The following is a 14,226-nucleotide window of genomic DNA, read 5'->3' on the forward strand; positions in this document are numbered from 1 at the left end:
AGTTTCACTTTTGTCTATTTTCTTATGTCTTGGTATTTAAACACTTTCTCAGACACCACTTTCAGATTGTCACCTGTGGGTAAACCTGCATTCATTCCAGACTGTTCATAATAAATCCAAACTCCTTAGTGTAATGTTAAAGCCTGGTTGGTTTCAGAATGTAATAACTTTTTGTTTATTCCCAGGGCTGTTCTATTCCAGAAAACGTAATCTTCATGCTCTATCCCAAATGTAGCCGCCAAGGTCCCATCCCTGAGCCTCTGTTCCTAGTGTTTGCCCCCCCGCCCCCCCACACTCCCCCATGCTTTGCCACCTCTCTTCTGTCTTTCTAGGTCTGATTCAAAACTCATCTCTTCTAAGGAACTTTCTTTCATTAAGCCTCGCATTGTCTTTTTGCTCAGTACGTATCATATAAGCTTTAGGTTTACTTTAAGTTCTCATTTTTTAAAATGTTATATATTGTTTTGTGCTTGATTCACTGTACTTTTTTCTAAATCATTTATGTAGTTAGATACACACACATGCAGACACACATGCGTGTGCACACACACTTTCCCACAGTATAAGCTCGATGGCAAGTTGTTGCAATTTGCATTATCTTTCATTTTTCCTTCCCACCCACGCTGTGCCTGGTGCCCTTTCCATTCATTTTATGAATGTACATTGACTTGACTGACAGCTCTTAGGAGTAAAAAACTTTAGATAAAGCTCTTGCTGGGATGTCATGTGCCAAGATTAAGGATCAACAATATTTGATATTAACTTACAGGTCCTTTGATGTCTCTTTTGCATCAAGTCTTGCTAGTTACTGAATATAGTACATTATATTCTGGACATTGTTACAGCTTTGCTATTAATTACAGTCCAAGGGAATTTAAAAATTAAATCCCCAAATATTATTATTATAGACTTATTTTTGCATTAGGTACAAGAGTAAATATGTACTAAAGCTTGGGTTCTTCTTACTTTTGTCATTCTTTCTTCTCTCCTCAGCAAGCTCTGTAATGTTCTTGATCGACTGAATGTGATTGCAGAAAGTGTGGTGAAGAAAACAGGTTTCTTTGTAAACCGTCCTGCTTCTTACTGTAGCATTTTGCGGCCAGATGAAAAGTATGTATTGTATTTAAAAACTTAAGATAAATTGAAGTTTCTGCTCTTATGGATAAAAATATTTTAAATATGAGCAGTTGATTCTACTTGGAATAAGGATGAATGTAGTTCTTTGGGCAGGCAAGCCGTCCACGTGTCCTCAGTATTCACCGTGGGCATGGGAATTCCTTTGGTGGTCACATACCTTGAGATGGAAGCCAGGGGATATTTGTCTCTTGTTTCATGGAATAAACATTACGTAAAATATTTCTGAAAAGTAAAATCGTCTGTAGTGAATTCACTATTAAATAGGAACAGGAAAATTTTTTCTTACAGATTAAGTACTAAAATCTTTATGAAAATAAAATTTATTATTATAGTTGTTTACTCACAAATCTTCGTTACTGCTTTTTGAGCTTCTTCCAATCAAGAAGCTTTATTTATCTTTTCAGGAACCAATATTGTATATTTCCAGCATTTTATTTTTAGTTAATATCGTTAGCTATTAGACAATGGTAAAAAACAAAAAACAACTGACTACTAGTGTATATGTCTTTGGAAGTAAACCTTTGGTTACAGTTTGCATTGCTTGTATTTGTCATAGTTTGAATTTTAGTGTATTCATGACAGGGGTCCCCAGTCACCCGCAGGTTCCAAGATTCACAGAACTCAAGAATTCAGCATATTTTTGTACTCTGTTGTACTAGGATTTATTAAGGTGAAAGAATACAAAGCAAAGTTTGCAAAGGGAAAAGGTTCAAGGGGCAAAGTCCAGAGGAGTCGAGGCCCAAGTTCCCAGCATCTTCTCCTGTGGAGTCACGTAGAACAGGCTTAATTCTCCCAGAAGCATGTTGTGACAGCACATGTGAAAGGTTGCCAACCATGGAAACTCGTTAGACACTCAAGGTTTTTGATTGGAGGCTGGTCACACTGGCAGGCTCTGCTAGCATGTGTGAAAATTCTAGACTTCTAGAAGGAAAGAAGATGTTCAACACAAACCATATTGTTTCTACAAACAGTGAGGCTCTCTTACCGGTCTGGTAATGGCAGAGACTCTCCAACCCTTACCAATCCAAGTTTCCAGATAGCAGCTGAGGGCCAACCTTGTAAGCAGGACTTTCTAAAGATAGCAGCCCTGTTACATTAGCTCTTTTCTGCACAGCACCTTCCTTTAAATAATTAAAATATTAATATCATTATGTAGTATTTCATAACAAAATACATTCCCATGTGTTCATTAGCACACGGAGGAAGTAAGTAGCCTCTAAAAGGAAATCTGCAAAAATAACCAAAGGAATGTAACAAAGGATCCATGGAGAAAAGCAGGAGATTGAGAATGCTGATGCTGAGTGAGAAGGCTGAGGCTTGGAAGCCTTTGTTCAGAAAGATGCCCCACACTTATTACTCATGTCTGTAGAGACCCAACAGGAAATAAGTTTGAATGGAAGAAAGATAGATTTTGATTGAACATGAGTGACAAAATGACAAAGGCTAGAGGCACTGGGGCAAGTTAAGATGCCCCTTTCCTAGGCTGTGTTTGGGAAGAGTGTGGTGAGCTGTCTGTCTCGGGTTTTTGCATATTCACTTACCTAGAAGAATATGAGTGTGCAGAATTAGCTGATTTTTCAGGGTCTTTAGCTCTATTACTTTAGTTCTGTGATTGTTAACAAAGAGCTTGTACCCAAAATATTTAGTAGATGTATATTATGCAATTGATGTTTTAAAAATATATTTTTAAATACAGGTGGAATGAACTAGGAGGATGTGTGATTCCCACTGGTCGCCTTCAGGTATAGACTGTTATATTCATAATGAATAGAATCTGTGACCACAGTATACTGTCTAATGCTTTGTGTAAGCAGCCATGGAGAGATACATTTTATTTTATTTATTTATTTATTTATTTATTTTTTTTTTTTTTTTTTTTGGTAGAGACAGAGTCTCACTTTATGGCCCTTGGTAGAGTGCCATGGCATCACACAGCTCACAGCAACCTCCCAACTCCTGGGCTTAAGCAATTCTCTTGCCTCAGCCTCCCGAGTAGCTGGGACTACAGGCGCCCGCCACAACGCCCAGCTATTTTTTTGGTTGCAGTTCAGCCGGGGCTGGGTTTGAACCCGCCACCCTCGGTATATGGGGCCGGCGCCTTACCAACTGAGCCACAGGCGCCGCCCACGGAGATACATTTTATTTAATGCAAAAGTATTAGTTATTTGAAAATGATTTTTAAAAGCCTTACGGCTAGTGTTTACCTCTCATGGAAGGATGTTCACCTAAAATAATACAGATTTTTCACTATATATTAAATTTTGCTGGAAATAGAAACATAAACAGGAATTTGAAAAGCTAGGTATATACACTATATATGTTTACTGTGCTTTAAAAATGACATGGCCTCAACTACTGAATATTTAGTTTGTACAATAAAGGAGACATATCAGGAAAAAGCCCATGATTTACCACTTGATACATGTGGACAATTTTAGCTATGTGTTTTATCTTGCTGAAGTAAAGAAGTAAATTCAAATATAGGCTAGAAGGTTTAATGATGCTGTTGCAGCAATGAAAGTAAGCATCAAATATAACCTTATATCAATTTCTAAAATGTTCTTTATTATTTTGATCTTTAACTTTACATAAAACTAAATAATTAATATTCATTCAGAAAAGGCTCACAGCCTTTCTTCTGTTTAAAGAAACTAAAGTAGTATGGGAGTGGTTTTGGTGAATGAGTAATGATTGAACATCTCAAGGTGTTTCTCTCTAGACCGGCATCCTGCGGACCAACTGTGTGGACTGTTTGGATCGCACCAACACGGCACAGTTTATGGTGGGCAAGTGTGCTCTGGCTTATCAGCTGTATTCCCTGGGATTGATTGACAAACCGAATCTGCAGTTTGATACAGATGCAGTTAGGTAAGCCTTATTTTCTGCTCTAGGAATGCCAATAATGACAGAAAGCAAACCTGACTATTAATGATGATTATTTTTTTTTTTTTTTTATTGATGGGGATTCATTGAGGGTACAATAAGCCAGTTACACTGATTGCAATTGTTAGGTAAAGTCCCTCTTGCTTAATGATGATTTTTATTAATAAATTTCTATTTTAGCCTCTCAAAAGTTATGTTGTTAGAAGACATTATTCAAATTAATTCTGCAATAATTTTTTCTGTTAAAGATTTGTGTATTGCATGTTTTATTTTATTTTCCTTTTTTGCTTGTGTTAATTACCAATAAAGACCATGTTCTTTAAATAAATCTAAAGTGCTTAGACCAATTAGTGGGTGTTTTTTTTTAAAACAAATCCAGATGGCATTTTTAAAAAAAGTGCTGTGCCTTCATACATTTTTAAGTAAAACTATGATTTATAAAAGATTGGTTCTTCATTAAGGGTTACTGTTTGTTCATTGTCCATTGCATCTATGATATTTCATGAAGTACTGTTTCTTGAAAATACGATGATACCTGGTTTTGGTTGTCTGAGATCATCACAAAGGCTCAGCTTAGGAAAGTCATCAGTTTACAAATGGCCAGATCCAGAGATATCACTGCACTGAAAGTATTAACAGCACTTTACAAAACACAAGACTCAAACAGGTACATATTTCTAAGGAAGAATATGGTTTGTCTGTCTGCTGTAATCTGAATGTGTTTTCCCCAAATTCATATGTTGAAATCATAACCCCTAAAGTGATGGAATTTGGAGGGGGGTCTTTGGGAAGTGATTAGATCTGAGAGTGACACTGTCATGATTGAGATTGATGTCATCATAAAAGAGAACACAGAGAGATAGCTAGTCTGTCTGTCTTGCGAAGACACAGTGGGAAGATGCCATCTATGAACCAAGAAAAGGCTCTTAGCAGACACCAAATCTTCCAGTGCTTTGAACTTGGATTTTTTCAGCCATCAGGACTGTGAGAAATAAATGTTTATTCTTCATAAGCCACCCAGTTGTGATATTTTGTCATGGCAGCTGAAACAGACCAAGATACCTGTGACAAGAGCATATCCGTCCTTCAAAGGCCGTTCATAAAGCATAGAAAATTCTGTTGTGGGAAGTGAATTCATCTGGCAGGCTGCATAAAGTTCAGAGTCTTTTAATATGGCTAGAAATAGCTTGGTCTGGCCCGGCGCCTGTAGCACAGTATTTACGGCACCAGTCACATACACCGAGGGTGGCAGGGTGGAGGGTTCAAACCTGGCCTGGGCTAGCTAAACAACTGCAACCAAAAAATAGCTGGGCACAGTTGTGGCAGGTGCCTGTAGTCCCAGCTATTTGGGAGGCTGAGGCAAGAGAATCACATAAGCCCAAGAGTTTGAGGTTGCTATGAGGTGTGACACCACTGCACTCTACCAAGGGCGACCTAGTGAGACTGTCTCAAAAAAAAGAAATAGCTTGGTCTGGCTTTGGTTTCCTTTTTAGTGTTTTCTATGACTTTAATGCTCACTGGAATATTACTATAAAATATAATATATTTGTATTTGCCTTTATCTGCAAGATGTTGAAGAGTCTACTTGAAACAAGAGGCTCAGAAGAATTCCTGAAGTAAAAGACTTGTTTTGAGTCTGCAGTTAAATAAATAACTTGTGCAAAAATTTTGGTAGAATTCTTTAATGTGAATTTTTCTCTTTTTTTTTTAGGTTATTTGAGGAACTCTATGAAGATCATGGTGATACTCTGTCCCTTCAGTATGGTGGGTCTCAACTTGTTCATCGTGTAAAAACCTATAGAAAAATAGCACCATGGACCCAGCACTCAAAAGACATCATGCAGACCCTCTCCAGATATTACAGCAATGCTTTTTCAGGTAATTCTGGAGTAATAGGCATTTCTGAGACTTATGCTGACATACAAATTTCTTCTTAAACATGTACTTTTTTAAAGCTATCGGACTAAGGAAAATAAAAATTAAATATTTTAGAAGTTTAAATAAAATAGCATCTATCACATAGAAGGTGCTCAATAAAGATTCCATAAATGAATGAATAAACATTTTCTATTTTAAATAGGAAACTTTTGCCTTTGGGCCCCCCAATTAGCATTTTCATATAAAGCACCATACTTTAATTTCTTGGCTTCTGTGTTCTTCTGTATTTCTACTTGAAATACAGGGTAGACATAAAGTTTATGTGCAATTTACTAGGTTAAGCTATTTTAAATTACACACAAGTTTTATATCCACCCTCTATATAGATAATATTTTGAGGGTGTTGAATCATTATTTTTTAAAATAGAGATCAAAGTCTTGACCATTGTCAAAGAAAGTAAATGAAACCTCCATCTCAGCTAGAAATGAATTGTAGCATTGGTATTAAATTATACTCACTAAACTGTACTTTCTTATAACTTAGGAATACTTAATGTTACAGGTGGTTAAAATGGCACTTTTCCCTCTGTTCTGATGGAATTTTCAGTACAATAGATATCACAGATCAAAGTGGTTGTGGGACAAATCCCCATGCACAGAATTTAGGAAGTGCTTAGTGATCTATTCCATGAGCCTTCAGCCTTTGAACTGGATTATGGATAAAAAAGTTTGAGGGGCAGGCGCCTGTAGCTCAGCGACTAGGGCACCAGCCACATATACTAGAGCTGGTGGGTTTGAACCCAGCCTGGGCCAGCTAAACAACAATGACAACTACAACAAAAAATAGCCAGGTGTTGTGGTGGGCGCCTGTAGTCCCAGCTACTTGGGAGGCTGGGGCAAGAGAATTGCTTAAGCCCAAGAGTTTGAGGTTGCTGTGAGCTGTGATGCCATGGCACTCTACTGAGGGCAACATAGTGAGATTGTCTCAAAAAATAAATAAATAAATAAATAAAGTTTGAAGAATATGGAGAGGATTGGTAAATAGGCCCTTTGGAGTGAACTGCCTTCAGTGACTGGCCCCCATTCCCACTCTACCTCATGTGAAGACAGTGGGCTTTAATTTAACAGGACACTGGATTGACGAGCTACCCTGCCATTGAAGGGCCATCAGGCCTAGGCTTACACTGCTGCATCTCAAATCTAGCACAGAGAGCTGGGCTGAGGAGAGTGCTGCCGTGCCAGGAACTGCCTGCATTCCTACCGTGGGTTGGGCCAAAGGGTACTTGATTTGTTTTCTGGTGACCAGATGTGGGTCTCCTGGACGATAGTGCCAGCATAGGGTTGTCCTTGAGCCTAGCCATTAGGGTCCCTGGAAGGACAGAGACTTGAGCAGCAAGAACCAGGAGGTCAACACTGGATACCTGTGGAGTTAAGGGAGGGGTTGCAAGAAACTCCCTGATGAAAAGAGTTGCGTGGGCCCACACCAAGGGGAACTACGGAAGAGTGCTCCCTGGTGGGAACCTCACAAGCATCCGTGAGTCAGCTTTCAGCATTTTCTGGGCCCAGAGAATCCGAAGCCAGTCTTCTGGGCTTATGTTCAAGTGTAATAATTTTCTGTGCTGTGTATCAAATTACTACAGCCTCTGCAGCTTCAAGCAGCACGCATTCATCACCTCACTTTCTGTATGCCAAAAGTTAGGCACAACTTAACTGGGTCCTCTATTTAGGGACTCACAGGCTGCAGTTATAATGTCAGCTAGGCTGTCCTGTCATCTGGAGGCTTGGCTTTGGAAGAATCAGCTTCCCAGCTCATATGTTGGCAGAATTCAGTTTCTTATAGTTCCTTTTGGCTGTAGGACTTGTAACAGCTTGCTTCTTCATAGTTAGCAAGGGAAAGAGAGTCTGTAGAATGAATCTTCTAGAAAGACAGTCTTGTGTAATGTGATGTAATCATGGGAGTGACATCCCATCATCATGGCTGTATCCCATCGGTCAGAAGCAAATTGCAAGTTTCAAATACACACAAGAGACATATCAATTTCCTAGGGCTGCTGTAGCAAAATAGGACACATTGGTGACTTAAAACAACAGAAGTTTATTGTCTTACAGCTCTGGAGGCTAGAAGTCCAAAATCAGAGTGTCAGCAGGGCTGTGCTCCCTTTGAAGGAAGACCCAGAGAGAAAGAGCCTTGCTGCTTCTCAGCTTTGGGAGGTTGCTAGCAATCCTTGATGTTCCTCAGCTTGCCAACACAAATCTCTGAATACACTGTCACATGGCGTTCTCTCCCTGTGTCTGTGTCTTCATGCTCTTCTCCTCCTCTCCGTGTCACTCTCTGTCTTCTTATGAGGTCACCAGTCATTAAGGGCCTGCTCTATCCCAGTGTGACTGCATCTTAACTTGATTATATCTACAGAGACTCTAATTCCAAATAAGGTCACATTCACAGGCATCAGGGGTTAGGACTTCAACATATCTTTTGGGGGGAGATAATTCCACTTATAAAAGTTATGGGGGAGGTGAAGGGGTGTAATTATAAGTCATGTGCCAATGAGTACATGTCCCTCTGGCTGTGTGTCTGCCCTCTCCTGTCATCATTGTCCACTGTTGACACTTAAGGACCAAGTAATATGCTTTCCAATAATACTAGAGGACAGAGAGAATGAATGTGTAGCTGTACATGATTTAAAAAAGAAAGGAGTAATGTTAAAAGATAAAAAAGAAAGGAGTAATGTTAAAAGATAAAAAAGAAAGGAGTAATGTTAAAAGATAACGGTGATCGGGTGGCGCCTGTGGCTCAGTCGGTAGGGCACCGACCCCATATACCGAGGGTGGCGGGTTCGGACCCGGCCCCGGCCAAACTGCAACCAAAAAGTAGCCGGGCGTTGTGGTGGGCGCCTGTAGTCCCAGCTACTCGGGAGGCTGAGGCAAGAGAATCGCTTAAGCCCAGGAGTTGGAGGTTGCTGTGAGCTGTGTGAGGCCACAGCACTCTACCGAGGGCCATAAAGTGAGACTCTGTCTCTACAAAAAAAAAAAAAAAAGATAACGGTGATCATGAAAAATGCTGTGCACGTCCTGGAAAGGTGAGACAGAATTATGCACAACCGAAAAAGGAATCACTGTGACGAGAGTGATTTCCTGAATAATGTAAAACAGACTAATTTACTTTAAGAAGCATGGTGTCAAGGAGTGTACAACTTATTTTTAAAGTACAATGGGTATTATATAATGATGACAATATATTATAGAATAATTTTCTTTAAAGCACTCAAGGTAACTTTGCAAAACTTAAAGTTTCCTCATGTTATTCCTCTAGTTTAGTCAGGAAAATACTGATTAAGAAACTAGAGCCATGAAATTAGGTTGTTAAGAATTGTAGGCACATTGATGCTGTGTGGGTGACTTACATGACCCTCTCTTGGACTCTTTTGTTTTTGGGACAGAGTCTCACTTGGTCACCCTTGGTAGAGTCTCATGGAGTCACAGCTCACAGCAACCTCAAACGCTCAGGCTCAAGTGATCCTCTTGCCCCTGCCTCCTGAGTAGCTGGGACTATAGGCATCCACCACAATGCCTGGCTATTTTCAGACTAATTTTTAAAACTGTACTTGAGGTTTCCCATACTAGCATACATGGGGTTGGAGTGTCTCTAGGAGTTATCTTTTAGTTTCTAACGTAACTAGTTTCATAGGTAGTTGAGGATGCCTTCTAACAGCAGTCTCCACCCTTTTGGGCACCAGGGGACCAGTTTCATGGAAGGTAATTTTTCCATGGGTGGGGCTGGGGTGGGAGGATGTCTGACAGGCAGAGCGCAGGTAGCGATGTGTGTGATGGAGGATGTCTGACAGCAGGCAGAGCACAGGCAGCGATGTGTGTGATGGAGGATGTCTGACAGCAGGCAGAGCACAGGCAGCGATGTGTGTGATGGAGGATGTCTGACAGCAGGCAGAGCACAGGCAGCGATGTGTTCGATGGGGAGCGGCTGTAAATGCAGATGAAGCTTCACTTGCTCACCGGCTGCTCACCTCCTGCTGTGCACCCTGGGTTCCTTGTATGGCCTGGATCCTAACAGGCCACATCTGTGGCCCAGGGATTAGGGACCTCAGCCTTATAGAGAAAGTACAGGTGTTTTCCTTCGGGTGTTAGAAAGAGATTTTAATTCCCTTAAGGGCCTTGTTAAACTGTAGTTTGATTTTACATTCAAAACTTGTAAGCCTCTAATTTATTGCTGAAGTGTTAAATTTAAATCCTCTTCACCTGCAGCAGTTAATAATAGCTCTGTTGTAATTTACATAAATACATATACCTACACATATGTGTGTAATTTAAATGTGAATGTATGTATGCATGCATGAGGGGAGCCATGTCCTCCCCAAACAGATTTAAAAAGAGAGGCTAAAGGGTAAAGATGGCAAAGCTCAGCACACATAGAAAGCAGTAGTCACAGAAGACAGCACTGAGATGGCTTCACCCAACACTATGACAGTGCTTTAAGATACTGGTGACGGTCCTTTCCTTCTCTGCTCACTGCATAAAGAGGGAAATGCAAGGAGCATGCTGAGAACATCTCAATTTATCAAGAGTAGTGGGATGGCCTTTTAAGGTTATCCTTCCAACAGCAAGATTTTGAGTGAGTAAGCTGTATCTCACTGTGGCAGAAAGAAAACCATTGAGTAAATGTTAGGTTTTTTTTTTTTTTTTTTTTTTTTGAATTTTAGAGACTTTCTTTCTTTTTTTTTTTTTTGTAGAGACAGAGTTTCACTTTATTGCCCTCGGTAGAGTGCCGTGGCATCACACAGCTCACAGCAACTTCCAACTCCTGGGCTTAGGCAATTCTCCCGCCTCAGCCTCCCGAGTAGCTGGGACTACAGGCGCCCACCACAACGCCCGGCTATTTTTTTTTGTTGTTGTTGTTGCAGTTTGGCCGGGGCTGGGCTTGAACCCGCCACCCTCGGTATATGGGGCCGGCACCCTGCTCACTGAGCCACAGGCGCTGCTCAAGTAAATGTTAGTTTTAATACCATGTTCGGTAACATCGATAACTTTGGTTAAAGCCCAATTCTGTTCACCTCTCCTTCAACTAAAGAAGTTAAATGTGGCAACAGAAAAAATTGTAACTCACTTCTGTTAGTTTAAACTGACGGTAGTTCTCTAAAGCACACTTAAAACAGCCCTAGTCTTCCACATTTTCCAAGCGTGTTTGTTCTCCCACTCTCCAAAATGACTTTTCAGACATTGTCCTCTCTCCTTTAACCTGTAACACCCCAGTCTAAGCTGATGACCTTGCTTCAGGCTTCAGTGAGAAAGTAAAGGTCATGGAAGGGAACTCCCTCTTTTTTTTTTTTTTTGTAGAGACAGAGTCTCACTTTATGGCCCTCAGTAGAGTGCCGTGGCCTCACACAGCTCACAGCAACCTCCAACTCCTGGGCTTAAGCGATTCTCTTGCCTCAGCCTCCCGAGTAGCTGGGACTACAGGCGCCCACCACAACGCCCGGCTATTTTTTGGTTGCAGTTTGGCCGGGTCTGGGTTTGAACCCGCCACCCTCGGTATATGGGGCCGGCGCCTTACCGACTGAGCCACAGGCGCCACCCAGGAACTCCCTCTTCTTAATGACCAAATGCAGAGGCTGTCCTTTTCTGCACCCATAGTTTCTACCCATGTGTTACAGTGCTTTGAGTGTCCCTGCCCTGTCTTAAGCCAGCCCCTTCCTGTTCTCTGAATCCCACTCCGTGTGCTCCCCTGTGGTCTTGTATGATGCTGTACATCATCAGTTTCTCCCTCTCTAGAGCATCACCCCCATTAACTTCAAAGCACATGTTAATGTTTTCCATTCATCCTTTCAGTCTATCCGTAATCCAACATCCTCCTCTAGCTACGATGCTATTTCTCTGCTTTGTTGAGCAAAACCTCTTGAAAGACTTGTCTACCTGGCTGTTTCCTCTCTCCTACCCTGTTCTCTTCACCCACTATCCTCGGTAACTGCCCTATCCTAACACTAAAACTGTACTTGTCAAGGTTACCAGCAGTCTCCACATTGCCAAATCCAATGGTCACTTTTCTCTCTCCATCTTGCTCAACTTTTCAACAACTTTTTCTTAAATTTCCTAGTATTAAGAGGTACAAATGTTTTTGCTTACGTGGATACTTTTGTAATGCTTGTGTCGTGGCTATAGGTGTACCTTTCACCCAAATGGTGTTCATTGTACCCATTACGTTTTTTTCTCTCCCTTCTTCCCTCTTCCTCGATTTCCACTGAGTTTTACTTCCTGCTGTGCACACGGGTGCTTATCTGTTAATTCCAATTTAATAATGAGAGCATGTGGTGTTTGTTTTTTCCATCTTGAGGTACTTCACTTCGGTGAATGGTCTCCGGTTTTTTCTAAATTGTTGTAAAAGGCATTAATTCATCCTTTTTATGGCTGAGTAGTACTCCATGATATACATATATCACCTCATCCTCAGAGGTGGCTCAGGTACCTCTGCCTCCTTCCCAGACACCCAACCTAAGCATCCCTCTCTTCTTTCCTCATGCTCACATCGCTGTTTTATTTTCTTCGTAGAACTTATATTCTATGAAAAGACCTTGACCTACTATGAAATGTAAGCCCCTTGGAGCCAGGTCCTTGTCAGTCTTTCATCCCATTATGCAACAGAGTGGATTCTTGAATGAAAAATTTTTTTCAATTATTAAAGTAATAGATGTTAGGCCAGGTGTGGTGGCTCCCACCTGTAATCTTAGCACTCTGGGAGGCCAAGGTGAGTGGATTGCTTGAGCTTACAAGTTCAAGACCAGCCTGAGCTACTAAAATTAGAAAAACTGAGGTGAGAGGATCACTTGAGGCCAAGAGTGGGAGGTTGCTGTGAGCTTTGACACCACCGCACTCTACCCAGGGCAAAAGCTTGAGACTCAGTCTCAAAAAACAAAACAAACAAAAGGAATATATGTTAATTATACAAAGTATATAATAGCTCACAAATAAATTGTATAATCCCAACCTTCCAGAGAAGGTTCATATTTACAAGAACGTGATCCTTACTACGCCGATCAGTTATAATCTGTTGTTGCTCTTTTAGGTAATGTGAGTGATCTTTATGACCTTAAATATTTTTCTACATGACTTTTATAGCTTTATAGGACTGTATCCTTTACAAGAATCATAATTTAATTATTTGTTATTATACATTTAGAGTCCTTCTAAACAGATGTCTCTGAACATATTTTTGATCATATGAAAATTCTGGAAGCATGTGTATTAGATCAGAGGGTATAAATACTTTCTAAGACTTAAAAAAACTGGTATATGTATATATACATATATATATAGAGAGAGAGAGAGCGTGCGTGCGCAGGAGAGCACCAAATTAGCTTTCAGAAAGAATGTAAGAGTTCTGTGCTCCCCTTGGCCAGGTGTGGTAGTGCCTTTGAAAAGTATTTGGCAACTTAATAGGTAGAAACTGGCATATTATTCTAATTTCCATTTATTTAAAAACTAGTGAGGTGGAATTTTTCTGTGTTCATTGGTTATTTCTGTTTCTTTTGAAAATTTTGTGTACATATTTTTCTGTTAGGGGGATGATCTGTGTCGTTTTTGCATTTAATTGGTATTTATTTCAATATATGTTATAAGGTAGACATCTGATTTTGTCACCACTTTCCCCCAAAATTAAACAGTATTATTAGTTGAACATTTCATTTTATTACTGATTTCATAGGCCATTTTGTCACAAACTTAGTATTAGAATAACAAATATTTTCATTCTAAAGTAAATTATTTTTGTCTATTTAAAGAGAAATGTTGCTAGCACAGTGTCCCACACCTATAATCCCAGCACTCTGGGAGGCTGAGGCAGGAGGGTCCCACACCTGTAATCCCAGCATCCTTGGAGGCTGAGGCAGGAGGGTCCTTTGTGCTGAAGAGTTCAAGACCAGCCTGAACAAGAGTGGGACCCCGCCTCTACTAAAAACAGAAGAAATTAGCTGGGTGTGGTGGCAGGCACCTGTAGTTCCAGCTACTCAGGAGGCTGAGGCAGGAAGGAAGATCACTTGAGCCCAGGAATTTGAGGTTGCTGTGAGCTAGGCTGATACCATGGCCCGCTAGCCGGCAACAGAGTGACACTGTCTACAAAAAAAAAAAAAAAGGAATGTTATATTTAAGCTTGATCTGTTTAAATATAGTGAATAATAAAACTGGTTAATGTTCAATTATTTGGCCTTTGAAGGATGCCCATTCTTTTTCCTTAAAAGCATGATTGAAAGGTAATCATTTTACCCTCTCATTATCCACAATTAAAGAGAACCTACCAGTTTTAAACTCTGGTCCCTACCAAAG

The 14,226-nt window shown here is 40.4% G+C and overlaps 1 protein-coding gene across 4 annotated transcripts in view; it reads left to right on the forward strand.

Moving 5' to 3' along the window:
* FIG4 (FIG4 phosphoinositide 5-phosphatase) overlaps positions 1 to 14,226 on the forward strand; it is a 120,932-nt gene that overhangs the window by 67,174 nt on the left and 39,532 nt on the right. For all 4 annotated transcript variants that reach the window (XM_053591538.1, XM_053591536.1, XM_053591540.1 and 1 more), the window contains 4 exons: positions 994 to 1,110; positions 2,834 to 2,879; positions 3,857 to 4,005; positions 5,732 to 5,898. In XM_053591538.1, coding sequence (XP_053447513.1) covers positions 994 to 1,110; positions 2,834 to 2,879; positions 3,857 to 4,005; positions 5,732 to 5,898 — 479 coding nt within the window. The remainder of the gene's footprint in view (positions 1 to 993; positions 1,111 to 2,833; positions 2,880 to 3,856; positions 4,006 to 5,731; positions 5,899 to 14,226) is intronic.

Source organism: Nycticebus coucang, chromosome 5 (assembly GCF_027406575.1).
Source record: "Nycticebus coucang isolate mNycCou1 chromosome 5, mNycCou1.pri, whole genome shotgun sequence".
Lineage (NCBI taxonomy): Eukaryota > Metazoa > Chordata > Mammalia > Primates > Lorisidae > Nycticebus > Nycticebus coucang.